The sequence below is a fragment of the Micropterus salmoides genome, unplaced genomic scaffold (assembly GCF_014851395.1).
Source record: "Micropterus salmoides isolate LMB-PRFRI ecotype aquatic unplaced genomic scaffold, ASM1485139v1 Ms_hic_scaffold_23, whole genome shotgun sequence".
NCBI lineage: Eukaryota > Metazoa > Chordata > Actinopteri > Centrarchiformes > Centrarchidae > Micropterus > Micropterus salmoides.
This window is the reverse complement of record NW_024041484.1, coordinates 9,173,973-9,198,302: the sequence shown is the minus strand read 5'-3', so window position 1 is coordinate 9,198,302 and position 24,330 is coordinate 9,173,973. Positions and strand designations below refer to the sequence as shown.

The 24,330-nt window shown below is 38.6% G+C and overlaps 1 protein-coding gene across 1 annotated transcript in view; it reads right to left on the bottom strand.

Moving 5' to 3' along the window:
- Positions 1–24,330, bottom strand: part of LOC119918285 (copine-8-like) — a 96,011-nt gene that overhangs the window by 43,181 nt on the left and 28,500 nt on the right. Inside the window, 3 exon segments of the mRNA XM_038738931.1 lie at positions 8,779–8,855; positions 18,006–18,045; positions 22,916–23,019. Of these exon segments, the coding sequence (XP_038594859.1) occupies positions 8,779–8,855; positions 18,006–18,045; positions 22,916–23,019 (221 nt within the window).

Genomic DNA, 24,330 nt, shown 5'->3' with positions numbered 1-24,330 from the left:
ACTGGAGTGCATGAGCAAAATGAAACAACTGACCTCTTCTAGTACTGGAACACTAATGACACCCAGAGAGGGAGAACATTACCGAGAACATTTTCAGGACAAACTCTGAATTGAGCAAATGTAATGCCACGAAAACACCCAACCAAAATTTGACTGAAGAAAAAAAACAACTGCCGGGTAAACAGTTATAACTTTTACTTGAGTATAATATTCTAGTGCTCTTTCCATCCCTGCAACCCACTTCATTTAATTTCCAACGATTTCCCAATGTCATTCAACAGCTCTCCTTCACAGATTCCTGCTGTTCACCTTTCAGTAAGGACCTCTTTCACAAGCTCTCCTGGCTTTTACTCTTTGGTCTATGGTGGCAGCATTTAACATTATGAGCATCGTAAATAGTTGTTGGAACACGAAGCGGTGTGTGTCAAAGAAACAAAATCGATACAAAGAAGTAGAGCTAATTAAAAATAATGAGCTCCGTACGGTGTCAGCATGGCGGCCATTTAAGATAGAGCTAAACAGAATGTTATTTCAGATCATTTACTTCACAGTTTAGGATTTTACATACAAAACGTGTGATCAGTGATGTACTCAACATAAATATGTACAGTAATTACATACTACAAGTCTACTACTTCCACCCACATTGTAGAGCAATACTTCTGAACTCTCTTAATGTGCTTAAGTGATATTTTAAATGGAAGATGGTGTTGTTACTTGGTGGTCCCTACAGCCTCAAAATGAAAAATGCACACATGCTTGAAAATATATAATAGTAATAAAGCATATTCCCTCTTTGAGTCCCTGTGTGACTAGCTGCTGGGGAGGGAATGTAACACAAAGAGAAAGAGAACAAGGGTGTTTTGTTCTGAGAAGACAGTAACTTTGGAAGATATCCACTCAAATTATCTTTAGAATATTTTTTAGCACTAAGGCTGTGGATTTCATCCTCGATTGCTTACATTAAAAGCACAAGAAGGGATCTTTTAATAGCCAGTATGAATAGGAGGAATGACAACAGTTTGAAAAAAACTGTTTCAATGTGCGATACATATACTTAACTGTTTCTTCCAACTAAAAAATATTTCCAAATTAAGAACACTGGTGTCAAAGGGTGAGTTGGAGATGATCATTCATGCTTTTATTTCCTGTCATTTAGATTACTGTAAGTCTTTTTACTTGTTTGAGCAAGAGGGAGCTTTACTGTCTCCAGGCTGTTCAGAACTCTGCTGCAAGGCTTTTAACTCACATTAACAAAAGAGCGCACATCACACCTGTTTTAGCAGCACTTTACCAGTCCGGTATAGAATTCAATTAAAATTCCTGGTCCTTACTTTTAGAGCCCTGCACAGTCAAGCTCCTCCCTACATCTCTGAGTTGATACAGCTTCATACTCCCACCCGTAGTCTGAGGTCATCAGGTCAGAGGCTGTTAGTGGTTCCCCACACTCATTTTAAAACCAGAGGGGATTGATCATTCCTAGGTGTGGCACCTTGGCTGTGGAATGCCTTTCTACGTTGTGTGAATTCTGTTGATTCTTTAAAAAAAACAGCTGAAGATTCTGCTATTGAAGCAGGCTTTTAGTTAGACGAGGGGTTTTTATGGTTGTTTGTTCTACGTTTTCCATATGTATTTAAAGTCTTTCATGCATTGTATTTTACTTTGTTGTATTGTATCGCATTTTATTGTGAAACACTTAGGTGCTATACAAATAAACTTTACATACTTACTTACTTGGCACCTCAGTGTTATTTTAAGACAAACAACCTATCTACTTTGCTTACATTAAAATAAAATGGGCTACACTAAGCAAATAAACTTCTGCTGTCCAAGCTTTGTGTCATATCCAGACAGTCTCTGAATTTACTACTGAACGTTGAACTCCTCAGTGTCTCCTTCCTATTGTTTCTCACCCTCACCATCTCAGTCATCTCACTATATGCAAGGAAAAAGTCAAAAGGCAAAAGTCAGTGTCACCACGACAACTCTGCCATGCTGGGTCCCCCATGGTAGGATATCGATTGGGATTCCTCTGCTCATTATTTCCTACAACTACTTGCTCTCGCGCCTCTACTTTTCAGAGAGCCGTGGTCATTATTCTGGCTGAGACATTGGCCTTAAAATGATAGGTGGGTTGTAACTGACAGGGCTGCATAATTACGGGATGAATAATGTATCTCACAGTTTTGCCTTGCATATAAACATACAGACACAATAAGTGATAAAGACAAGAAGGGCCAGCTGAAAGCTCACATACTAACAAATAATCCATGCCACACTTCTTCTGTGTGTGTGTGATTGTGTGTGTGTGTGTGTGTGTGTGTGTGTAAACTGCCTCTGGGAAAATATGTTTTTCTTTCTCGGAAAAGAAAAATTATGACAATGCACGTAATGGTAACATATTGTTGTGCTGCAATTACTGAGTGTTTTAGTTTTTTCTGAATTCAAGCACCAGTATATGGTAACATGAGTTATTACTCTACAATAGAGAGAGAAAACATCACTGTAAATTAGTCATATTATATTTCTATGTTTGGCATTTACAGTGACTGAATTTCATGTGTGTCTTGATTAAAAACAGAGCTTTTGAAAGTGCTTGAGATCTGAAATTTTTATACGAGTTCATCCTCACTCTCAGGTGAATTGCTTTCCCCTTTATAGTTTATTCATGACACAGAAAAGCACTTCACAGTTGAGAAGTGCTTCAGCGATTTCTCTGGCTCTCTGCCTGCATGATTGTGAGGAAACACTGTGAATCCTCTAATCAAGACACATGGATTTGCAATCAGTGTCTGGCGAGAGACGGGTAATTAAGTCTGGGCCACTTCTGGGCTACACTGTAACACACACGCATGCACAAACACGCCTTACACACATCATTTTCATTAAATTCCAGATGAAGGGAGAATACCTGAATGAGATATCAATTATAATTAAAAAACCATGACAATCCATCTATTCTTGGTCATGCCCTGACAGGCACGCAGACACAACCACACACGCATTTTTTTCCCCTAAAAGGAAACTGATAACCATAATTCTCTCTCACAAAAGAAACACTGACATCAAATCCATGTAACACCAGAGACAGAGAAAGTTTCTTTGTCCTCCCTTTACAAATCCTTACAATCAGACTTTTATTCACAGCTATCAGCCTTTGTCTGCCTTCTTGGCTCACTTATTTCTAAAATTGTAGTCCACTTGGCTCTTCCATAGTTCACCAGGGCTTCTCTGACCCCACACTTCAAATAAAACGCTGAAAGATCTTGTTTGCGTGAACAAAAAAAAATAGATACAAAAGAGGGTGGCAAGTGTAGCAGACCTATAGATGGGAGCATTGGAAAGGTAAAGAGAAAAGGTAGAGAGAACTGAGAAAGGAAAAGAATAATCAAGAGCCTCTCAAACTGAGCACCAGCATCAGCATTTAAAGTGAAAATGTTATCAGTGATGAAATGCAAATTTGCTGTAAAATGTCTCCAGTGGCGTTCGCTAAACCTGAGGGCTCTAATGCAAATCTAACCAAACAATAAGTCGGGGCTCCACATTCACGCATTTGTGGAGTTGAAAAGTCAAAAGACTCCCACACAGGGATTTATTAGCTTCAACATGCAGCACGCTGAACACATATTTAACTTTTGGTAAAGTTACTTCAGAGGAGCCGAACCTGTAGAGAAACTAAAGATGAGTTTGAATGAATTAAGGTTTCAAGTCCAAATGAGCTTCACTGCAAGTTGTGAAAAAAAAAAACAATCACCGTTTAAAATGGAGAGGATCCATATTGTAAAAGCAAGTGGATTTTGGGAAACACACATTTCACATTACATGTGAAGACTGAAAGAATTCTCATATCTGTACACTAAATATGATGCCAGCACTCGGTTAGCTTAGACTGGAAATAAGGAAAACGCTGTCCTGGCTCTGTGCAATGACAACAAAGCCTGCCTACCAGCACCTCTATAGCTCTCTCTATATTTTGTTAGTTTAACCTGTACAAAAAGAGAAATGTAAAAACGGCATGTTGTGGTTTTAGGGGGGTTTATAGTATGTGCCAGACAATTTTTAAGCCAGGTAAAGTAACTTTTAGATCTCAGGTGTCATTTTTCTCTTTTTTACAATTACAAAATATTATGATCATGAACAAGCATCTGTGTCTTACTGGGTGTTTATTTAGACTGTTGTGATATAACAATTTATTTAGAGCTTAGTTAAAGCTTTGGATATCATTATGTTTAGTGATTTAATGGCATTCACTCTTTTTGATGAACGCAGTTATCCAACTAAAGAGTCCAATTACAGATATAACATAAAACAAAGATTCTGTACTGGCTTTTTCCAATACTGAAACTTTATTTTATGGATTATTAATGATTGCACTGAAATTACTGCAGGAATGTACAAAGATACTTACTATGTGATACATGTAGTGCTGGTCGGCCAGGAGCCATGCATTGCAGGATACAGAGCTTGTCATTGTTTTGCTTCCTGTCTCTTTTTCTCGCTCTCTCTCTCTCTCTCACACACACACACACACAAACACAGACACACACCCCTGAATGCCCACTGGAGTTTGATTGAACAATGTAATTAGCTGTAATTAGCACTCATTACAATTGTTAAAGATCCCCCTGTCGTGTCAGGCTGCAGGTGTGTGTATGACGAAGTCTAACACACACACACACACACACACACACACACACTCATACATAAAGACACATCAGACCTCAGCAAGACGACTGCAACAGCTGTGGCCTCTATACCTTTGTTTTTAATAAATGTTGACAAGTGTTTCTATTTCTGAACCAAATCACTCATGAACAGCGGGGTTTATAAATGGTCAATATGACACTTGAAAAACATATGATTGTCATAATTTTTTAGCTGCATGTATTTCTATTAACATGGCACAATGTATGAAGAGTGATTGTCGGCACTTTCCTTAACAATGAAAGTACAGTGTCTCTATTTTCTGCAACTACTGACACATTTAATCCCGATAATTATAGTAAAAGTTACACTTTATTGATTATCTTCAGGAGGTTTGTCCTCTACATTTAATATTAATAATAACTTTATTTAAATAGTTTTTTTCAACACACAGTTTCAAGACAAAATAAAAAAGAGAGGTGGAGTAAGCAGCTGTAGTATACAGTAAATAACTGGAAGCTTTATGGAGATGCTGATTTCCTTTTCCAGCAGGGTTTGGCACCTGCCCACAGTGCCAAAAACACTAGTAATGGGTTTGCTGACCATGGTATTACTGTGCTTTACTGGTCAGCCAACTCGCATGACCTAAACCTCATAGAGAATCTGTGGGGTTCGTCAAGAGAAAAGTGAAAGACACCAGACCCAAAAATAAAGACGAGCTGCTATCCAAGCAACCTGGGCTTCCACATCTCAGTAAGGCCACAGGCTGATTTTCTCCATGCCACGCCACATTGATGCAGTAACTCGGGCAAAAGTATTATATATAAATTAAAAGAAGGCACATTATCTATTCTAAAATTCTAATATTCTGAGATACTGCATTTTTGATTTCCATGAGCTGTAAGCAGTAATCATCAAGATACAAACACAACAAAAAAATATTTCACTTTGTGTAATTAAAGTACAGAAAACAATAAACTTTTCCACAATATTCAAAGTTTTTGAGATGCACCTGTATGACTCAAAGCAACCTGTTACTACAATGACTTTATTCCTGAAATATTACAACTATTCTCATAGCATTATGACTTCATTCTTGAAATCTCAGATTATTATTACTCTGTCATAGTTTTGGTTTATGTTATTCTTTCACTAATTTTTGGCTGCCTGTTAACAGTTTGTGTGCCAAATACAGTGACTAGACACTGATGGACAAAAGTGGTTATATTTAAATGTTTTAATAAAAAGTATTGTAAGGGAAATTTCAGTGGTGGACAACCTACATAATTCTATGCCATTGGCGACCAACTCTAGTGAAGTCAAGGGAGCTAACATCTCCAAAGCCCAAAATGTGTTTTTTTTTTTTAGGTAGATGAAACCAAAAAGAAAGCCATAGAAACATAGTAGCCATAGTAGGCTAGATATACTGCAGGTTGATGGGGTGATGAGAGGCAGGTGAGTAGACAGGGCGGGATGTTTAGTTGATGGAGAGCATGTGTGTAGACTGAACAACGTATTTTATATTTGAATTAGTATTAAATCCTGTGAGATGATGTGATTTCTCTTCTCAAATTTAAGACCTTTTCGTGATTAAAAAGGCTTTTTTAGACAATTTTAAAGCCTTAAATTTTAACAATCTGCAGACACCCTGCTGTTGGTAAAAATATAAATATAAATGTATTTATGCTTTGATGTACATTCTTAATAAAACTTACTCAGAATAGGATCACAGTGCCATGGAGGAGCAGTGGTGGTTATACCATTAGTGACACCATTACCAAATTACTACAAGAATGGCACCCATTAGTGTGTGTGTGTGTGTGTGTGTGTGTGTGTGTGTGTGTGTGTGTGTGTGTGTGTGTGTGTGTGTGTGTGTGTGTGTGTGTGTGTGTGTGTGATAAAGAGTGGAGTGGAGGAAGGGCATTCTTGAGCAGCGCTTCAGGGTGGAAAACATCGTTTTGCACTTTAGAGGGGTCCATATGTGCACACACACATACTGTACGTCGACTGACAGGCGCTTTGCTCTCTCTCTCTCTCTCTGAGTGGGAAACCTGCCACTGCAATCACCATGGCGATTGCTACTCAAGTAGATGACAAGGTTGCTTTCAAACGAAGAGGACACAGGAAAAAAAACACAAACACACACCCAGGTTGCCAGGTTGTTGACAATGTTCAGTGAAGGGATGCCATCTTAGCTGTTTTTTTCCGTCAACACTTCCCTTTTTCCCCAAGGCTCATCAAGGCGTCAAACACGCAAAGTAGATTCAAAATACACCATTTAAAGGAAGCCAAGTGGGCTTCAACCATGAGAGAGAGAAAATATCTGAAACAGAGGAGGCCAAAATGGTCATCATGGATTAATGTAGATAATGATATATCATATTTAGGGCTACTAAGATCGCTGATTTGGCAAGTGTTTTAATATCTGTTAGCGGTAATGATATACTGTATTAATAAAGCTACACAGTGCAAGCTACTACTAAAGTAGGCCTAAATTAGTTGACACAGAATAGCTACGCGCTCTGCAACACAGCTTTCCTCTAATGCAGTGTTTTGTAAAATATCTGTGGGGAGAGTGTCAGAGTGGAACTGTGGCAGGAAGATTTGGGCCAACTTCAGAGAGGTGGTACACCTGCAAAATGTCACTAAAATAGAGGCGAGGCGAAGGGTTTTTTTAAGCTGAAAACAGCTCCCTGTCAGAGTGGATATATTTATCGAGACGTCTGGCTGTTGTTGCTCTGTGGATCACTTAAACACTAACAGTGTTTTAAAGAAACACGGAGGGGCATTTTGTGACAGTTGGGGTAGCTGGAGCACAGTGGTTAAAATACTGTAAATTGGTACTGGATCAGATTTAGATACAAATCAATTATAAATGCAGCCCTGACACTAATTTGTCAATCAGCTTAGGCCTACCTCATTTTAAAACAGTGTTTTAAATGCTGCTATAAATACATTAGCGTTTAAAACCTTATATCCTTAGTATTGTTTCCAAATGGAACATTTCAAATCCTGAATGTTACACTCTTGTTTGCACATGAGCAAGAATGTGATTTTCGTGTTGATGTTAGTGTGGTGACAAACGATCTAATGCATCTGTAATTAATCTAAGCAATGATTCTCAAAGAGCAGGCTCTCATGCACATCCGCAATGACGAATGAAAGATGAAGAGCCTTACTCATGGTTATCTGGTTTCTGTAAATGTATTTATTCCCTGTGGATGAAGAATGGATGGATAATACACTTTTGGGCCTAAAGCATTGCCCCATTTTAGCCTTTTTCAATGATTACATGCTAAATATTAAAAAACAACAGGCCACTAACAAGCCTAGGTGTTTGTATGTGCATGAATACCCTTGAGTGTTTGGGAGTGTGTGTGTGTGTATGTTCATTAAAAAACTGGTGTGCACTGTTCCTCAGCTTAATTTCCCCACACTCCTTGAGTCTCTCCAATTACTAAGCAGCCGGTATTCTTCTCTACAGAGTTAAATCATCACATATCTCACAGCTTTAAAGCTATATACCTGACACCTGTTACATTTAAGAACATTTTCAATCCACTGACCTGGAACTGTAGCTTATTTGGCTTACAGGATTTCAGTGGTTTGCTGGCGGGTATACTGGCTTTCAAGTCAACTTTTTATTGATTTACTGTACAGATATCAAGCTGGATTTACACTACCAGCCTCACAGGTGCCGAGAGACAGACTCATTCAGCAAACATCTTGGAGAATAAATGCATATGCATTATAATCCGAAATAAATTACTGTACTGATGTAATATTTACTGTATATATATACTCTGCCTGCGCAGAAAAATGGCTAGTCACTTAGCCCATTTTTCACCATTATCACAAAAGTACAGCTGTAGACTACAGCAACTCATGTCAGGTGTGCTGTAAGCTTATATGATGTGAGAATATTTTTTGTGAAACAACTGCAGGTGTAAACATGCTTGTGCAGAGTCAGTGCTTAAATACAGCAACTCCCAAAGACAATGCCTGGGTCCTTCCATATACTCTGTAGGGAGAAACATCCCTGAAAGCTATGACAGTCATTTGATTATCAATCAATGTTGGTCAGATAATTACTGAAATATCAGCACACTCCCAGCTACGGGCACACCTACTTACGTGAGAGCTTTTTCCGAGCGACTGCCCAATGATCCAACCACCTCTCCGAGAGTACAGTAAGCCTGGCCCAGAAAATCCTGTAGAGTAAAAAGAAAGACAGAGAGTTTTTTTTTTCAGTCAGACAAGGCATAACACACATACAATTCAACTGATAAAAACAAAACTGACATAAAATTACTAAAGCTACAGCTAGAAACAAAAACGACCCTCATCCCGGATCTCTACAGAACAAACCTCTACAGGCCAAACCATTTTAAACATCTCCCTATTCCCCGATGACAGATAATATTGCCAAGTAGATTGAGCCTTACTCCCACCAGCCCTCACACCTGCCCCACTCTGCTCCCTTGCCAGTTTCCTGGTAAATGAAATCGCCATCACATACTATTATTTAGCAGCTGATACAGACAGAAAGGGCGAGTGATGGAGAGAAGAGTACATACACAAAACTTCTGAGTGTATCAGTGCTGGAAACAGTTTATAACAACATGAATTTCTAAATGTTGTCTGTGAATATAAAACCAAGGCAGTCGGCTTACTCAGTGTAGGGGGGGGGGGGGGGTCAACACTGGTGAGACCGACATCATTTTTAGACACTGTCTCTAATATTTGACTGGAGCAGCTCCAAGCGGCACTAACATAATGGATTCTCTTTGCTCCATTGATCAGCCTCATCTGTTATTCTGTCTCTATCTCTCTAGCTCTAGCTCTCCACCCAGCTTTATGTCAACCTTTCTAACTCATTTCACGTCAGCATTGGACACACAGAGTCACATGACTCTGATCTGCCATAAACTAATTTGTTTGAGCAACAATAACATTTTAAAATGATTTTTATGATATTTTCCACTGTCTGTGATGTAGAGGCTGTGCTATAAAGTCACAAATCTCCTAGCAACTGCGGCTGTTGCCAGCATGAGTTCTATCGGAGAATGGGTTTTGTGCAACTAATGGCTAAATATATAACAGCATGGGCTAAAATAAGATTTAATGAGGAAAAAAAGATACTTCTGTGGGTGTAGCTCCATTTAGTAATGGTCCAGAAAAATCAACAGTTTTATCGGTAAGACTGAGATCCATAGCGGAGGAGGAGTTCAGGGGGAGTGTGAGCAGATGGATATAGATCGGTTCAAAAACATTATGGAAAGCAGTTTTAAGGAGAATTTAAGGAGCTTCTCATCTGTGAGTCTGTAGCATATCACCAGTTTTAGTTTTCAGATCAACTGGAAAAATCTTTCTGAAATGATACCCAGGTGTCTATTTAAGAGGGTTTTTTTTATTTGTGGTGATTCATTTAGGAGCACCAGGTTGGAGTGAGATGAGAAGACCGATACCACTCTCTTTGAAATATGTACATCATTGCTTGAGCTTCAGTGTCCAGCCCGACCAAACCACCAACATCTCTAACAACATACATACACAGTCAAGTGATTTCCTACAGTTTGTCATGTGTGTCATAAACAAATTTAATTAATATCTTTCATAAATATTTTATTTCTCACATAACCTTCGGCAAGAAAGCAAGTAAGTGCATTTCCCAACTCTTTCTTTAACAAGACAAATTATTGCAGATTCTTTTCTTTTCCCAGAAAGTATGGGCCTTGCTAATGAAATAAAGAGATAAAAAGGAAACAGTCCACTGCCAGGGGAATTTTTCCCAACTTGGAAACACGAAAGTCACTCTTATTTTTGGCTTATAACTGATTTTATAAAGCATCAGTAAAATATTGATCAACTGTTAACAATGGCATTAGCTGCAACTTACAGACTGTTCAAAAAAGATGACTTATTAGGAGGTGGTACCCAGAGTTTTTACAGATGTTTTTAAACGTCAGATGGATTGCTCAGGGCAGAAAAGCTTCAAGTCATTTAAATGAGTTTCAGAAAAATACCTTCAAATGAGCTTTTCAGCCCATTTCAAATAAATGCCTTCAATTTGCAATGCATCTCTGAAACGTGTTCAAAATAGATCATCCTGGCTTCCTAACCTATCTGCATATAGCTATAGAAATGAGTGTGATCTCATATAGAGGACAGTGTGTGTGTGTTCGCTCCACCACTCTCTCGGCCTATCCCTTTAAATTCCACACTCATTCTCACCTGGTTCCCAGGTGTGCCTGTAGCCTACAGCTCCCATGATAAGTCTAATGGATTGGCTCTCTGGCTTGCCAACCCCCTGAGACCTGCATCGAGGCTGGTATGCTGCACCCGAGCCAACATGCCTGTGTCCCCTTTAGTATGAGATTATTGATTACAAGGAAAGTGAGGCAAGGGGGAGGAAAGACAGAGTGAGAGAGGCAAATCAAGAGATCAAGACAGAGAGGCCGTGAGAGAACAAGGGTATGGCAGTGAAATAAAAACAAAATGTGACAGCATGCCATAGTGAGAGGGAAAGACAACAACGAGAGATAAGAAAAGCACAAGAGGAATGGATTACATCCGGAGAGACAACAAAGCAAAAGGAAAAATCCTGAAGGGAAACTGAGACAGAATAAATTGTCCTTTGAGTGTTTCTCCCCATGGTACTGAATTTAACTACACTTAATTTCATACAATTGCTGACAAATAAATGCCAGCAGCGCATTTGATGGCTTTCATTCTGCTATCTTAAAAGAGACAACTCTAAAAACTGCCATAAAAGTAAAGCTCACTATGAATTTTTGTTGGAAGTAAATAGCAGATAATGACACTGATACATTAGGGGAAGTCATCGATTTACTGACATCACCTGTCACATAAACGTGAAGCAAAGTCAAAGCAAGCTGTCTTTCTTAACTTTTCGGCATTTAACTACATTGACATTTACTCATTTGGCTGACGCTTTTATCCAAAGCAACTTACATTTGAGGAACAACATACAAGCATCAATAAAGTAAGAGATCTACATATAACAGTTGTTAGTAAGATGGGGTAAATACCTAGGGGAATTATATCTATATAACCCATGATTTCCACCGTATTGCTAATTAGGAGCTCCAAGACTTGAGAGTTGATTTCTGAACAGCAATGGCTTTAATGCCCTTCAGATTAATTTTCAGACAAAGGGGACTTGTCAAATTACTCTGAAAGCTTCCAACAAAATATTTTAGAACTCATTCACTCAAAACATCTCTGGCAAGATTCAGGTCTTTGCAAATGCCTTGAGGTTTTTTTTACATTATTATATGCTTTGCAAAATAATAATCAGTATTATTAACAGTAATAAAGTGTATGAGGTTTGAAGTTAATGGTCTAAAAATGAAACACCATCACTTACACCTGCACTGAAATCATGTGGATGTGGGTGGTGAATGTACATACTGTAAGATTGCCTTTTTGCATTGCAATGCACCATCCGTTCCTGATGCCACTTAATAATGATAATTAAGCATTATGATTTACTTTTTGACAGGTACATGTTTGTTTGTTTGTTTTTGTTTGTTTACTTTATTTATACCCGTAGGTAAATTTGTTTTACAGTGCAATGACATTCTATGGCATCCAGTACAAAAAACAACACACAACACAGAACATCACACTACACATAAGGACAGATAAAATAAATAAATAAAATAAAAAATTCATTATGAAAAATTCATGAGACCCCTAGTATATATCTGAGAAAACACCTCTACAATTTGTTAAGCATATCAATCGCATTTATTACGAAGCTGCTTTTATGTCTTTTCGTTCTACACCTAGGGACTTTATACCTCCTCGCAGACGGTAATAACTGAAACTCATTTCGCAGAGGGTGAGAGTCATCATTTAAAATTGAAAGGGCCATCCTTTGTAATTGTTTGGCATATAGTGATGCCACTCCTGGTTTTGACTCGCCTATCAAACGGCCAGACCATTTTATTATCTGATCTAGATGATTTTTTCCCTTTAAGGATATATGACCGTACCATACTAAGATGGAAAAAGACAAAACAGATTCTATAAAAGCATGATAGAACAACTTCATTATTGTTTTATCAAGATTGAATACAGATAATCTCCTTAGGCAGTACAAACGCTGGTGCCCCTTTTTTTTCAGAGCCTCACAATTCTCTTCAAAATTTAGTTTCTCATCAATTATGGTCCCAAGATATTTGTATGATTGTACATACTCTATTTTTTGGCCTTTAATTAAGGTAGGATCACTTGGATGAGTACTTTTCCTAAAATCAATGAGCATATCTTTGGTCTTCAATATATTTAACTGTAAGTAAGATTCATCACACCACTTGACAAAATGCTCAATAATTGGACCATGTGAGGTCTCATTCTCTTTAAGTAAACTCAAAATTACTGAGTCATCCGCATATTTTATAATAAATCTATTCTCATACATGCTTTGACACATGTTAGTATATAAAATAAATAAAAGCGGGGACAGCACACATCCCTGAGGAGACCCTGTAGAGGAACTCATCTGTGTAGATAAGACACCATTCACTTTTACTCTTTGTGTTCTATTAGTTAAGAAATTCAAAATCCAACCAATCAAATTATTACTTAGCACAAACTGATCTAAAAGCCTCTCAATTAAAATGTGTGGTTGAATTGTATTGAACGCCGAAGAAAAGTCAACAAATAAAAGTCTAGCATGTGTCCTCTGTTCATCCAAGTGTCCTAATAGCAGATTTAACATTGTGAGTGTAGCATCCTGTACTCCTCTATGAGGTCTATATGCAAACTGCATAGGATCCAATCGATGTTCTGTCCACCTCAAAATCTCAGACCGTACTAATTTCTCAAGGATTTTCATTAAAATGGAAGTCAAAGCGACCGGCCTAAAATCATTTATCATCTTAGGGTCTCTACATTTAGGGACAGGAATGACCACCGCATCCTTCCACAGGATCGGTACATGTTGTGTCTCCAGAGACTTATTATAAATTTCATGAAATACAGGGCTCAATTCTTTTGCACATGACTTTAATAGTCTGCCACAAATGCTATCAGGACCTGGGCTTTTATTTGCCTTAACTTGTCTGAAAGCTTTTTCCACATCCTGAAGGTCGATGTTAAAATGCTGATCATCCATTAACTTAACGCTCAATTCCTGGATTTCTTTATTAAAATTCAAATTGTCAAAACGACAATAAAAATCGTTTAGTGCATTTGCTAGTTCAAGATCAGAAACTAAAACCATTTAAAATAATCTGATTACTGCAATCTGAGTTATGAAGGCCTACAATGGTTTTCATATTTGCCCATGCTGAGCCAGGATTTTTGGATGCCATCTTATTTTCTAGTTTTTCCTTATAGCTTTGTTTAGCTTTAAGAATTTCAACCTTTAAATCCTTAGTAGCCACATGTAAGTCCATAATTGTTCCGTGTTTAAATGCTATTTTTTTCCTTTGTAAACAGGACTTAACTGATTTAGTAACCATGGGCTTATTGTTCGAATAGATTTTTACCTTTTTACATGGAATTATCATGTCCCTGCAAAAAGCCATATATGAACATGTAACATCAACCATTGAGTCCAAATCGTCACCACAGTCTTGTTTAAAAATGTTCCAGTCTGTGCAGCTATAACAGTCTTTTAGACAGGACACAGCATCTTCTGACCACATTCTAATTTCCTTGATCACAGTTTTCTCCCTTTTTAAAACAGTCTTATATGTAGGCAGCAAATGTACACAATTGTGATCTGACGAGCCCAAAGGTGCCAAGGGTACAGATTTGTATGCACCTCTCACCGATCCATAACACAGATCTAAAGTCTTGCCCCGTCTGGTCGAACAGGAGACATACTGATGGAAAGTTTTAAGAGTCTGTTTTAAGGATACATGATTAAAATCCCCAAGAATGAAATTTGGTGCCTCCGGTGAGATTGACTGTAACTTCTGTACAACATCAAATACTGTACAAGTAGCCGATGCGGGGTTCGCCTTCGGTTGAATGTAAACAACTGTAATAAAAATCTGAGGGAACTCTCGAGGTAGATAGAACGGTCTCAAGGACACCGATAAAAGTTCTACATCAGGTGTACAAATACGCTCTCTGACAGTAACACATGAGCAATACCGCTTATTGATGTACAAACATACCCCTCCTCCTTGGGTTTTCCCCGTCACCTCTGATAGTCGATCCAAACGAAAGGGAGCTCCGAATCCATCCATACACAAATCAACGTCCCGGTCACGCTCTGTGAACCATGTTTCAGTAAATGCCATAATACAGCAGTTCATGAAATTCTTTTGGTAGCGGACATTTCCTTGAAGCTCATCCACTTTGTTCCTTAGTGATTGTACATTTCCCATAATCATCGAAGGCAAAGGAGCCCGGTTGAAGCGCTGTTTCTTCAGGCGAGTTTTTACGCCGCCTCGTTTACCCCTTTTCCTTTTCTTAACTGTGCCCCATGCTTCCTGGTAATCCCTTCGGATAATATTTGGGACATCCAGCATAAAGTTTTCCCGAGCTGGGTTACTGTTCATGTTCTTGAGCTGCAGCAATGCCTCTCTCGTATATGTTGTCCTAATTTGGCATAAAGCCCCGTACATTTTACCGGCGGCCATCCAGTACATCACAAGCCATAGAGCAAAAAGATAAAAAGCATCCATTTTCGACTAAGTTTAAAACTTTAAGAGCATTACTTCAATAAAAAACAAAACAAAACTTTAAGACATTTAAACAAAGGAAAGAACGTTGTCAAACATACACGTGGACGCCGAACACTCATACACTGCCAGTCGCTGCGTGCGCATGCGCCTAGGTCTCATATCACATGGGACTTTGTTGTAAATTTTGAAAATGCAGGCCTTGTGTCCTGTGCCTCTACAGAAGCCCTTAATCACACCTATTCATCAGCTCATGAAATGACTCTATTGAAAAATACCAAAAAACTCTTTTTCCCAAATTTCAGCGTAACCGTTGTCATATTGTGGTTAGAAATGTAGTCCCAAGTCACAAATTAAAAAAAACAGGGGAAACAGGCCTTTACTTGTCCTGACCGGATTGGTAGGGTAAGCATTCATTTTTGTTTAAATTTTTTGCCTTTATGTAGTAGGTTTTATGTTTCACAATATCATTAACTTACCCGTAATATATATTGCTTTGTAAGTCTAAAGTAGCAGTCGTTATTCCCCCCTAGACAGCAGACAAATGTTACCATATTTGCATTATTATCGTTCCGGGACAAAAAAAAACATGTTTGACTGATTTGTCTCATTGTGAATTATGTTAAATTTTGTAAACTTCAAAGAAAGCACTTGCAAAAAATAAAGTCTTCCATTTAAGTCTGTAATAGCACTGCAGGTTTCTTACATTTGGACTGAAACATGCTCATTTATAACACACTCCTCCTTAAAGCCTCACATCACAAGTTTCCGATCTTCTACTGTTTCTTAATCCTTACTTGTTTTCTGGACACTGAAGAGCAAACACTCATAAGAGCTAAGAGCTAGAGTGTGTTGCCTTGGGGCAAAGCAAAAGAGGTGCTCTGCAGCTCTGCTCAGAGTGGGACACAAACGTCACGTGAGTATAACTTGAAATGGTGGTGCCTCAAAAACTGCTGAATAAAAGGAGGAAGCAATACATGAGTGCACACTGGCTATTACACACAATTGCGCTCTAAATGTAAATTTACTGATAATGTCCAGAGTTTATGTGAGACTGATTACAGTCCAGGTCAGTATGGGTCAGTATGGTTACCACAGCACACACCTGCCCAAAGCAAGCCTCAGATAATGCTGAAAAGCCGATTTCATGATAACAGGCATGTGCACACAAAATTACAGTCAGACAGAGACCTTCAGAATGCACGTACACTGTGCAGCTCAGTAAATGGTTGACAGTTGCCAAACAATCCTTTCCCCTATTCTTGCACGATAACAGTGCCACCCCTTAAAAGAAAAATTTGACATTTTGGGAAATATGTTTATTCGATTTGTGTGTCAGGTAACAATAAATTACTTGCCCACTGACATTCAGCTTACTTTCTACTTTGCACAGACATGCTGTTGTTCTGATGTTTGCTATAGTAGTAGGAGAGCTGTGAATACCGCTGTTTGGAGCTGTCTCGTCCTCTCTGTATGTTAGCTTCATGTTAGCTTCACAGCAGCAACTGTCACAACAGCATGCTAACCCACAACTTAGCTTGTGCTCTCCAGAATCACTTACTGCAACTTTAATTAATGAGCTTTCAAGGTGCTGGTAGGCTGATTTTGTGATGTTTAGACAGAGCCAGGCTCGCTGTTCCCCTGGTTTCCAGTCTTGATAAGATGCTAATAAGCGAGGCTAACCGGCTGCTGGCAGCAGCTTAATTTTTAATGTGCAGATAAAAGAGTGGTATCAGTCTTCTCAACTAACTCTCAATAAAGAAGTTGTTACACCCTCCTGCTGGTTATAATGTGCATATGACAGTGACTCATGATGTCTTCTGTTCTTTCCTCAGCTGTATTATGTCTGGTCTGATTGAGGGAAGAGCCAAGTTCTCTAACTTGTCCACCTTCCAGCCATAGCAGCAGCAGTTTGTTTCCGAACTGTGTTTTTGTGTTGCAACTCCTTGATTCTGTGATTATGTTAGACCTCTTTGTAATGAGCCTTGCTGGGGTTCGTTACAGAAACATATGTTGATGCCACATTTGCTAAAAGGTTATGTTAAATAGGTTGTAAACACTAGATGATGGTTTTTAATACATGCAGAGGTATTATCACCTGTGGTAACGTTTAGTAACTAGCTGCTACTCTGCTCAATTCATCAAACAACAAGAGATGCATGGTTGGAAATGACTGACTAACTCTGTGATCTCTTGTTCCAGCGATAAAAAATTAAAGACTCGTCAACGGCTCTAGAGACATTATCAAGAAAAAACATTACAAGGTACGAGCTGCACTGGAGTGTTTGAACTATAATCCCCATGATGCAGTAGGCAGGACACAGTTATAATTGTTTGCCTCCACATTGTTGTTGCTAATTACTGTTATGCTAATCACTGCTATCAATGGGGAAAAAAGCAGGGTGGACAGGAAATCAGTGTTTATTTAATTTCTAAATGAACCACAAACTCTGTGCAGGGAATGTGCTATTACAGTAGATGATAAACACACTCATTGTAATGGCCAGATTACTGTTTTGTGGCTGAAATGAGGCTAATGGGAGGTAATAACAAGGACAGCCTTCATGCTCACACAAACACTCACTTGCACCCACAAAAAGAAATCAGCAAAAGTGTGCAGAGACAAAAAAAATGAATGCAAGACCTTAATGTGCGCACAAAAAACACTCCTTATCAAGACAAGTTCTCACTCACATGTTTTGACAGGTTGGCACTCTTCGAGTCAACATCATACCTATAGAAAAAAGGAAAAAAGAGCAAGAGTCAGTGCAATAGGAAGCGATGGAGGGTGACAGGAGCTCAGCTGGAAATACGACAGGGATTACAGGCAGAGTAAATCAGTAATGGGCCCAAGCAGCTTATCACCAAAAATCTCACCAGAGGGCTCCAGGTATTTCACTTTGTAGCATCACAGGCTCACAGGCATCCTGTGAGTAATTGGCGGTCACACATATGATTGCGAGAATATACATGTTTGTGCACTTGAGAGTGAAAGTCAGCTCTCCTATCAACTTATTTTTATGTTATATGTTTGAATATTACTCACACTTTATATTCCTTCCATTCCACCTGTGGGTCTCTCATACATTTAATACTTGCGGAGAGAAAAATGTGTCCAGAAATGGCCCCTCCAGTCCAGTGGCCACTCAAAAGAATGGGAAGCAATCAGACAAGCCATTCACTGAGCAATTTGAGGTCATTTCACAGCTCAGGTCATTTCACCCACCACTAAAAATGGATTGCCCTTTGCCGGGTAATATTTTGGGGGAGAAATGAGGAGCTATTTAGTTACTAGACTGTTCAGGAATATGTGCATCCTGCGTGTGCCCGTCTACGTGTGTGTGTGTGTGTGTGTGTAAATTAATCTGAATCCAAAACTTGAGTGAGCATTCAAAATGATTAAATACAAATCACGATATCTTATTATCAGTGTCTATGACTTTCTCAACCTCCAGAGTGTCTCCACCAGACAAACCATCCATCCTCCAGAGTGGAAACTCTTCACTCTCAACAAATGTGTCCATACTGACTCAGAGAGACATACTGTACATGTTGTTCATAAAGTGACCTGCTCTATTTTTCACAATTTTAATCTGAATCATTTATTTTTCTCTCTTCCCTTGATGAAGCGTGAAACTGACATCCATCCATCCATCATCAACCACTTATCCTGCATACAGGGTCACGAGGGGCAGGGGCCAATTCCAGCTTACATCGAGTGAAAGGCGGGGTACAACCTGGACAGGTCGCCAGTTGACAGACATCTAAATTACATAAATCCGCTTCCCCTTTCTATATAATCACTTTCATTGTATAAAGAAGAGTCCGTGAAAATTAATTGAACTAATAAACAAAATAAATAGATGACATTTTAACCCCATTTTAAAATCAAATAAGGCTCTTCCTCTCACTATGACCTTTGACCTTTGAGAGTCGAAAGTTCAGATTGGCATGATGACTTACTCACAGTGATAATGTTAGCATGCTGATGTTTAGCATCTTGTTTTAGCGTATTAGCATGCTAATAATTTGCTAATTAGCACAAAACACAAATATGAGGCTGATGGGAACGCCATTGGTTTTGCAGGTATTTCGTCATAAAAGTATTGGACAAAGTGAAATTTTGACCTGATGAAAGGTCATCTGTCACATTATCTACAACTCATCCTCTGGGGAACATGAATGTATGTACAAACTTTCATGGCAATCTATCCAATAGTTGTAAAGATATTTCACCATGAACAACAAATGTTAACATCTTGGTGGCACTTGGAGGTCCTTTAGGATCACTAAAGTAGAATGAATTCTCTCGGGACTTTGAAGTTCTTTACAATCCATCAAACAGTTGTGGCCCAAGGTGGTGGACCACAGACCGACAGATAGACCGACCAACTGACTGACCTATATCACTAAATACTTAGTGTTAACTTTGACCTTTTTTTCTCCTTTTCAGAATTATTAGTGGTAGTAGTACTAGCAGTAATAGTACACACTATTAACGGAGATAGAGACTCGCAGAGAGGTAACACACAGTGCAGTCTCATATTTCATATTCAGAGGCCATACTGTAGTATTTCATAACCTCTGTTCTGTTACTGTTTTCTTTCACGCAGATCCCATTTTCATGTGCCTGAGGGAGGAAACATTCTTTCATTTGCTATCATCTCAGACTGTGTTAGCCTCAGCAGGCCGGCAGCACCAGCACTACACAGCTGGTAGACATGAGAGGAGCAGCACACTAGGTTTACGCACACACACACGTGTACAAAACACATGCCACAGACAAAGGCACATGCATGTTTCTCTAACAGTGATGCACACTCTGAATGGTGCTAGCAACAAGACACATACTGTATATACACACACAAACACACATGCACGCACACACAGACCAACAAAAAGCCAGTGCGCGGTTTTGTTCCTCAGATCCTCAATTCCATTCAGAAAACCACTCAAGAGACACACAGGCATGCACTCATATATTTATACAGCAACCTGAACAAATGAGAAGGCAACAACAAAAGGCACAACTCAAAACTTCAGGGGAAAAAAAGTAACGGGTTTATATCAGTCCATTTCTGTGTGATAATGTAAACTGGGTCGTAACATTGGGTGGTTCACAATTGGAGCAGACAGGAGTAGATATGAGAGGTTAAATGCTTCTCTTTTCCTGAAGCAAATCTGTCCACTCTTATATCACAACCACCAACCCCTGGAACACATTGGTTGTTATGGTTACCTTCGCTAAGCTGCACACAGCCACAAACACATGCACACACAAGCGCGCAACGCTGTCACCATGGCCACACGCAGTCTGTGGGAATGCACACGGGAGATGCACACATAAGTTCTGCTTTTGTCTCGGAGTGAGTCTGTCCGCGTGGCCCTGTGACACTTCTCTTGCGAGATGACAATATGAGTATATATAGTGACAGTGCAACAAGAAGAGATTCTGAATCACTAGTATGGATAAACAGGGATAATACAGTACCTGCACCAACAGAGACAGCGTGCAGTGATTCACTGATACATGCCCTCAACTAAGAAATCCAGCCAAATGATAGTGAGAACGGAAGACGTTCTTGCAATAAGACCAGGACCAATGCTAATACACCTATGGAAAATTACGGATACAGAAACTCATATCCACACATATAGACATACCTCCACCCACACACTACAACTGCAATAGTTATCAACAATAAAATGAATTGTCTCCTATTTTAGATTAATTCCAAGTCTTTTTATAGAGAAAAAAAGTCTGAAATTCTCTGATTTTGGCTTCTCTATATTCACTCCTCTATGACAGTAAACTAAATGTATTTGGGTTGTGGACAAAAGAAGACATTTGAGTCACATCGGGCTTTGGTAAACACTATCTACAGTCTATGGGTAAACACTGATTGACATTTATCGTAATTTTCTGGACCTAAGAGATTAATCTATAAAGAAAATAATCATTAGTTGTAGCCCTATAACACACATACACGCTCAACCTATGTTGTCTCTGCCTTTCTCTTTCACTTTCTCTCTGCTTCTCCACCTCTCACAGGCAAACACACAATAAAAGCGGAAACACTAACAGAGTCTAACTTTCCGATCCCAGTTGGGCTGTCGCCGTGGCTCCCTAGTTCATAGATTATAATATAATTAGCCTCCATCTAATAAAATAAAGCCACGAAAAATCCCCCCTGTAATTCAATGAGAAATGTGAACTGAGAGCAAATTGAGAAAGAAAATCCCCTCACCTACTGGCAGTCTGGTGGCATAATAAATCTAATGACCAACTGTCTCCTAAAGATACCATTTTATATCTCTATGCAAAGGAATGCAAATCAAGTGTGAGATGCAGTCACTGAGCTTATAACATATGCATATACAGTGCCATATAATTAGTACATCAGTGCAAGAGACTAATGCAGAGATTATACTTTATTAAGTGTGAGTTACCTTGAATCATGAACGATACAGAGAGGTGTATTGATGGTATCTCTAATAAGAGAATCAGTCACGAGTCCTTTCACCGGTAGGTAAGCAACAGGGATGTATGGTTTTTTTAAGCTGATATCACTAGGCAAAACTTTAACACATACATGCCCATACCGATACCGATGTGTATTTTAAAGCCTAAGTAGAACAGGTTAAGCCTTTTAAAATGATACACCCTCTCTGATATAGTGTCACACAGTGCCCACAAAGACCAACATTTCCTTCCAGCTCACTGTTGACACTTTATGTAAGTAACAAGTGTTTTATTACTTTTATTTTGTGGCTAATTTAGAGGATGTTTTATGTGTAGACTTGCCAAATCCTCAATCAGCCAAACACCAGCAGTAATAGTAATAAGCAGTAGTAATACAATCCTGGACCAATCCTACGTTTAAAGTTGCCAATACAGAGAGCACATCACTGTGTCTAGACAAATGAAGCTGTCCCAATTAAATACTGTAAATAACTTCTGTTCAATAAATCAGTGTTTGGTAGTGTCAAAGTAAAAAGGGAAGATTTGTCATTGCTTAACCTGGTGTAAATATGTAGAGTGTCTGAAAACTTTCAAATCTACATTAAAATACTAAATAATGTCATTTTTGAACCATTTTTTTCTCATATTTTTTTGAGGGTTTTTTGTATCATGTTCCTGTAATTACTTTATAATAAGCCAATATTAGGTGGCATGCATGAATATTAATCAAGTGGCACTTGCATTGTGCAATCTACTTAACCTTCCCTCAATGTTTTTAAGTAGTTTGAGAGTTAATTAGAGTAGTGCAGGAAACTGTGTTGTATGCCATTTGTATAGTAAAATACAGGCACTAAAGTAAAAACAGCCATATTTGTAGCTCTAGAATAAAATCATTTTGAAATCATGCCAGTGACATTTAAACCCTCCTCAAGATCTAATGGAAGCCTAGTTTGTATTTTAGGAACAAATAATTTGAAAGAGATGCTTTCTAGAAAAAGCTTCCAATTTGAGTAAACCAAAGATAAACTCCTGAACTTTAAATGCCATTTGACCTTTACAATTTCTGGATCCAGAACTATCTATCTCAGCAAATCTTAATACCGTAATGACACGGATACACACAGGTGTCAGCATTACTTACAAGTCAAATCGGAGGTTCTGTCGCTCTTCAAAGAAGTAGTCCAAAATGAATTTCCGCACAAAGTCTGGATTTAGCGTGTTGTCAATCACCTCTGTTCTCCCAAACTAGACAGAGAAAGGTAGATAAAAGACAGATAAGAATACCTTTTGGATAAATTGTAGAGCAAATAATTTTCTCTTCAATACATTTCTGCTTTTGTAAATGAAAAAAGAGCCAAATCTACATAATCTATGATGATGTTCAAGTCCGTGTGAGAATTTCTGCAGCTCACCAAACCTTAAAACTTTGATCTGACACTTGTTTTTATAAGCACTTTGTGAAGTTGCAGTGACTCATGTGAATAACTAATCAAAAGCAGGTTCTTTATTTCCTCAGGTGACACATCAGGGAAGAAGCTGGTTACAGAAGATTATGTACAGCTTTAGAGTAATGAATGGGGAGCAGCTGAAGTATCAAGTCAATGGGGGTCAAGTAGGTCCCGGTTTGGCATTTAACTTAGCCTATTAATAATGCATGCAGATGATGGGCTACTCAGAACTATGAATAACTGCGAATGATTGGGGCTGCACGATTTGCCCCCTCATTTACATTCATGAATATTCATTATTGTGAAACACACTCATGATTGCAGTACGTCATATGTGAGTGTACACATGCTCATAGACAAGTTTACAAAGTGAGGTTTCTTATCATTATTAATTCATAATTAGTTAAAAATAATTCCTTAATAATTATTAATTCATGTGACCCCATGGGTGAATTGTAATACCTTTGGTGACACCCTGAGTTTTCATGTAGCGCTATCATCAGGTCAAAAATTTTTTGTACAATACTTTGGTTTATGACTATATACCTGAAAAACTAATCAGCTTCAGCAGTACTTCAATGCTAACTGGCAAGTGTTAGCAAGCTAACACGCTAAACTAAAATGGTGGACTTATTTTGTTAACATTATGCTTGCTAAATATCAGCATGTTAGCATTTCCCTTGTTAGCATAATAGCGTCGTGATATGAGCATTTAGTTCCACGCATCACTGTGCATAAGTACAGCCTCACAGAGCTGCTAGCATAGCTGTAGACTCATAGCCGCGGGAAGTAGGGGTTGGGTTCAGTTCCTGAAGTATACAATATTTTCATGCTTAGTTTTATTTTATTTCATTTTTCTCACGTTACACACCCCTTCTGGTCCCTGCCACCAGTGATAAATGTATATATTTTTCCTTTTAAAAAACATATTTTTAGCAGCGCTAGTTTACCTTTTCCTGTTCAGCAGCAAGGTGAATTTCTACTGGGAAGTCCATTCAAACTAGCTATGAGCCAGAGTCAATGGGTTTGTCTGTATTTGTAAGATCTTGTTACTGCTTTTAAGTTTCTTTTAGGCTAATCACAAATATTTAACATGTGTATGAAGACA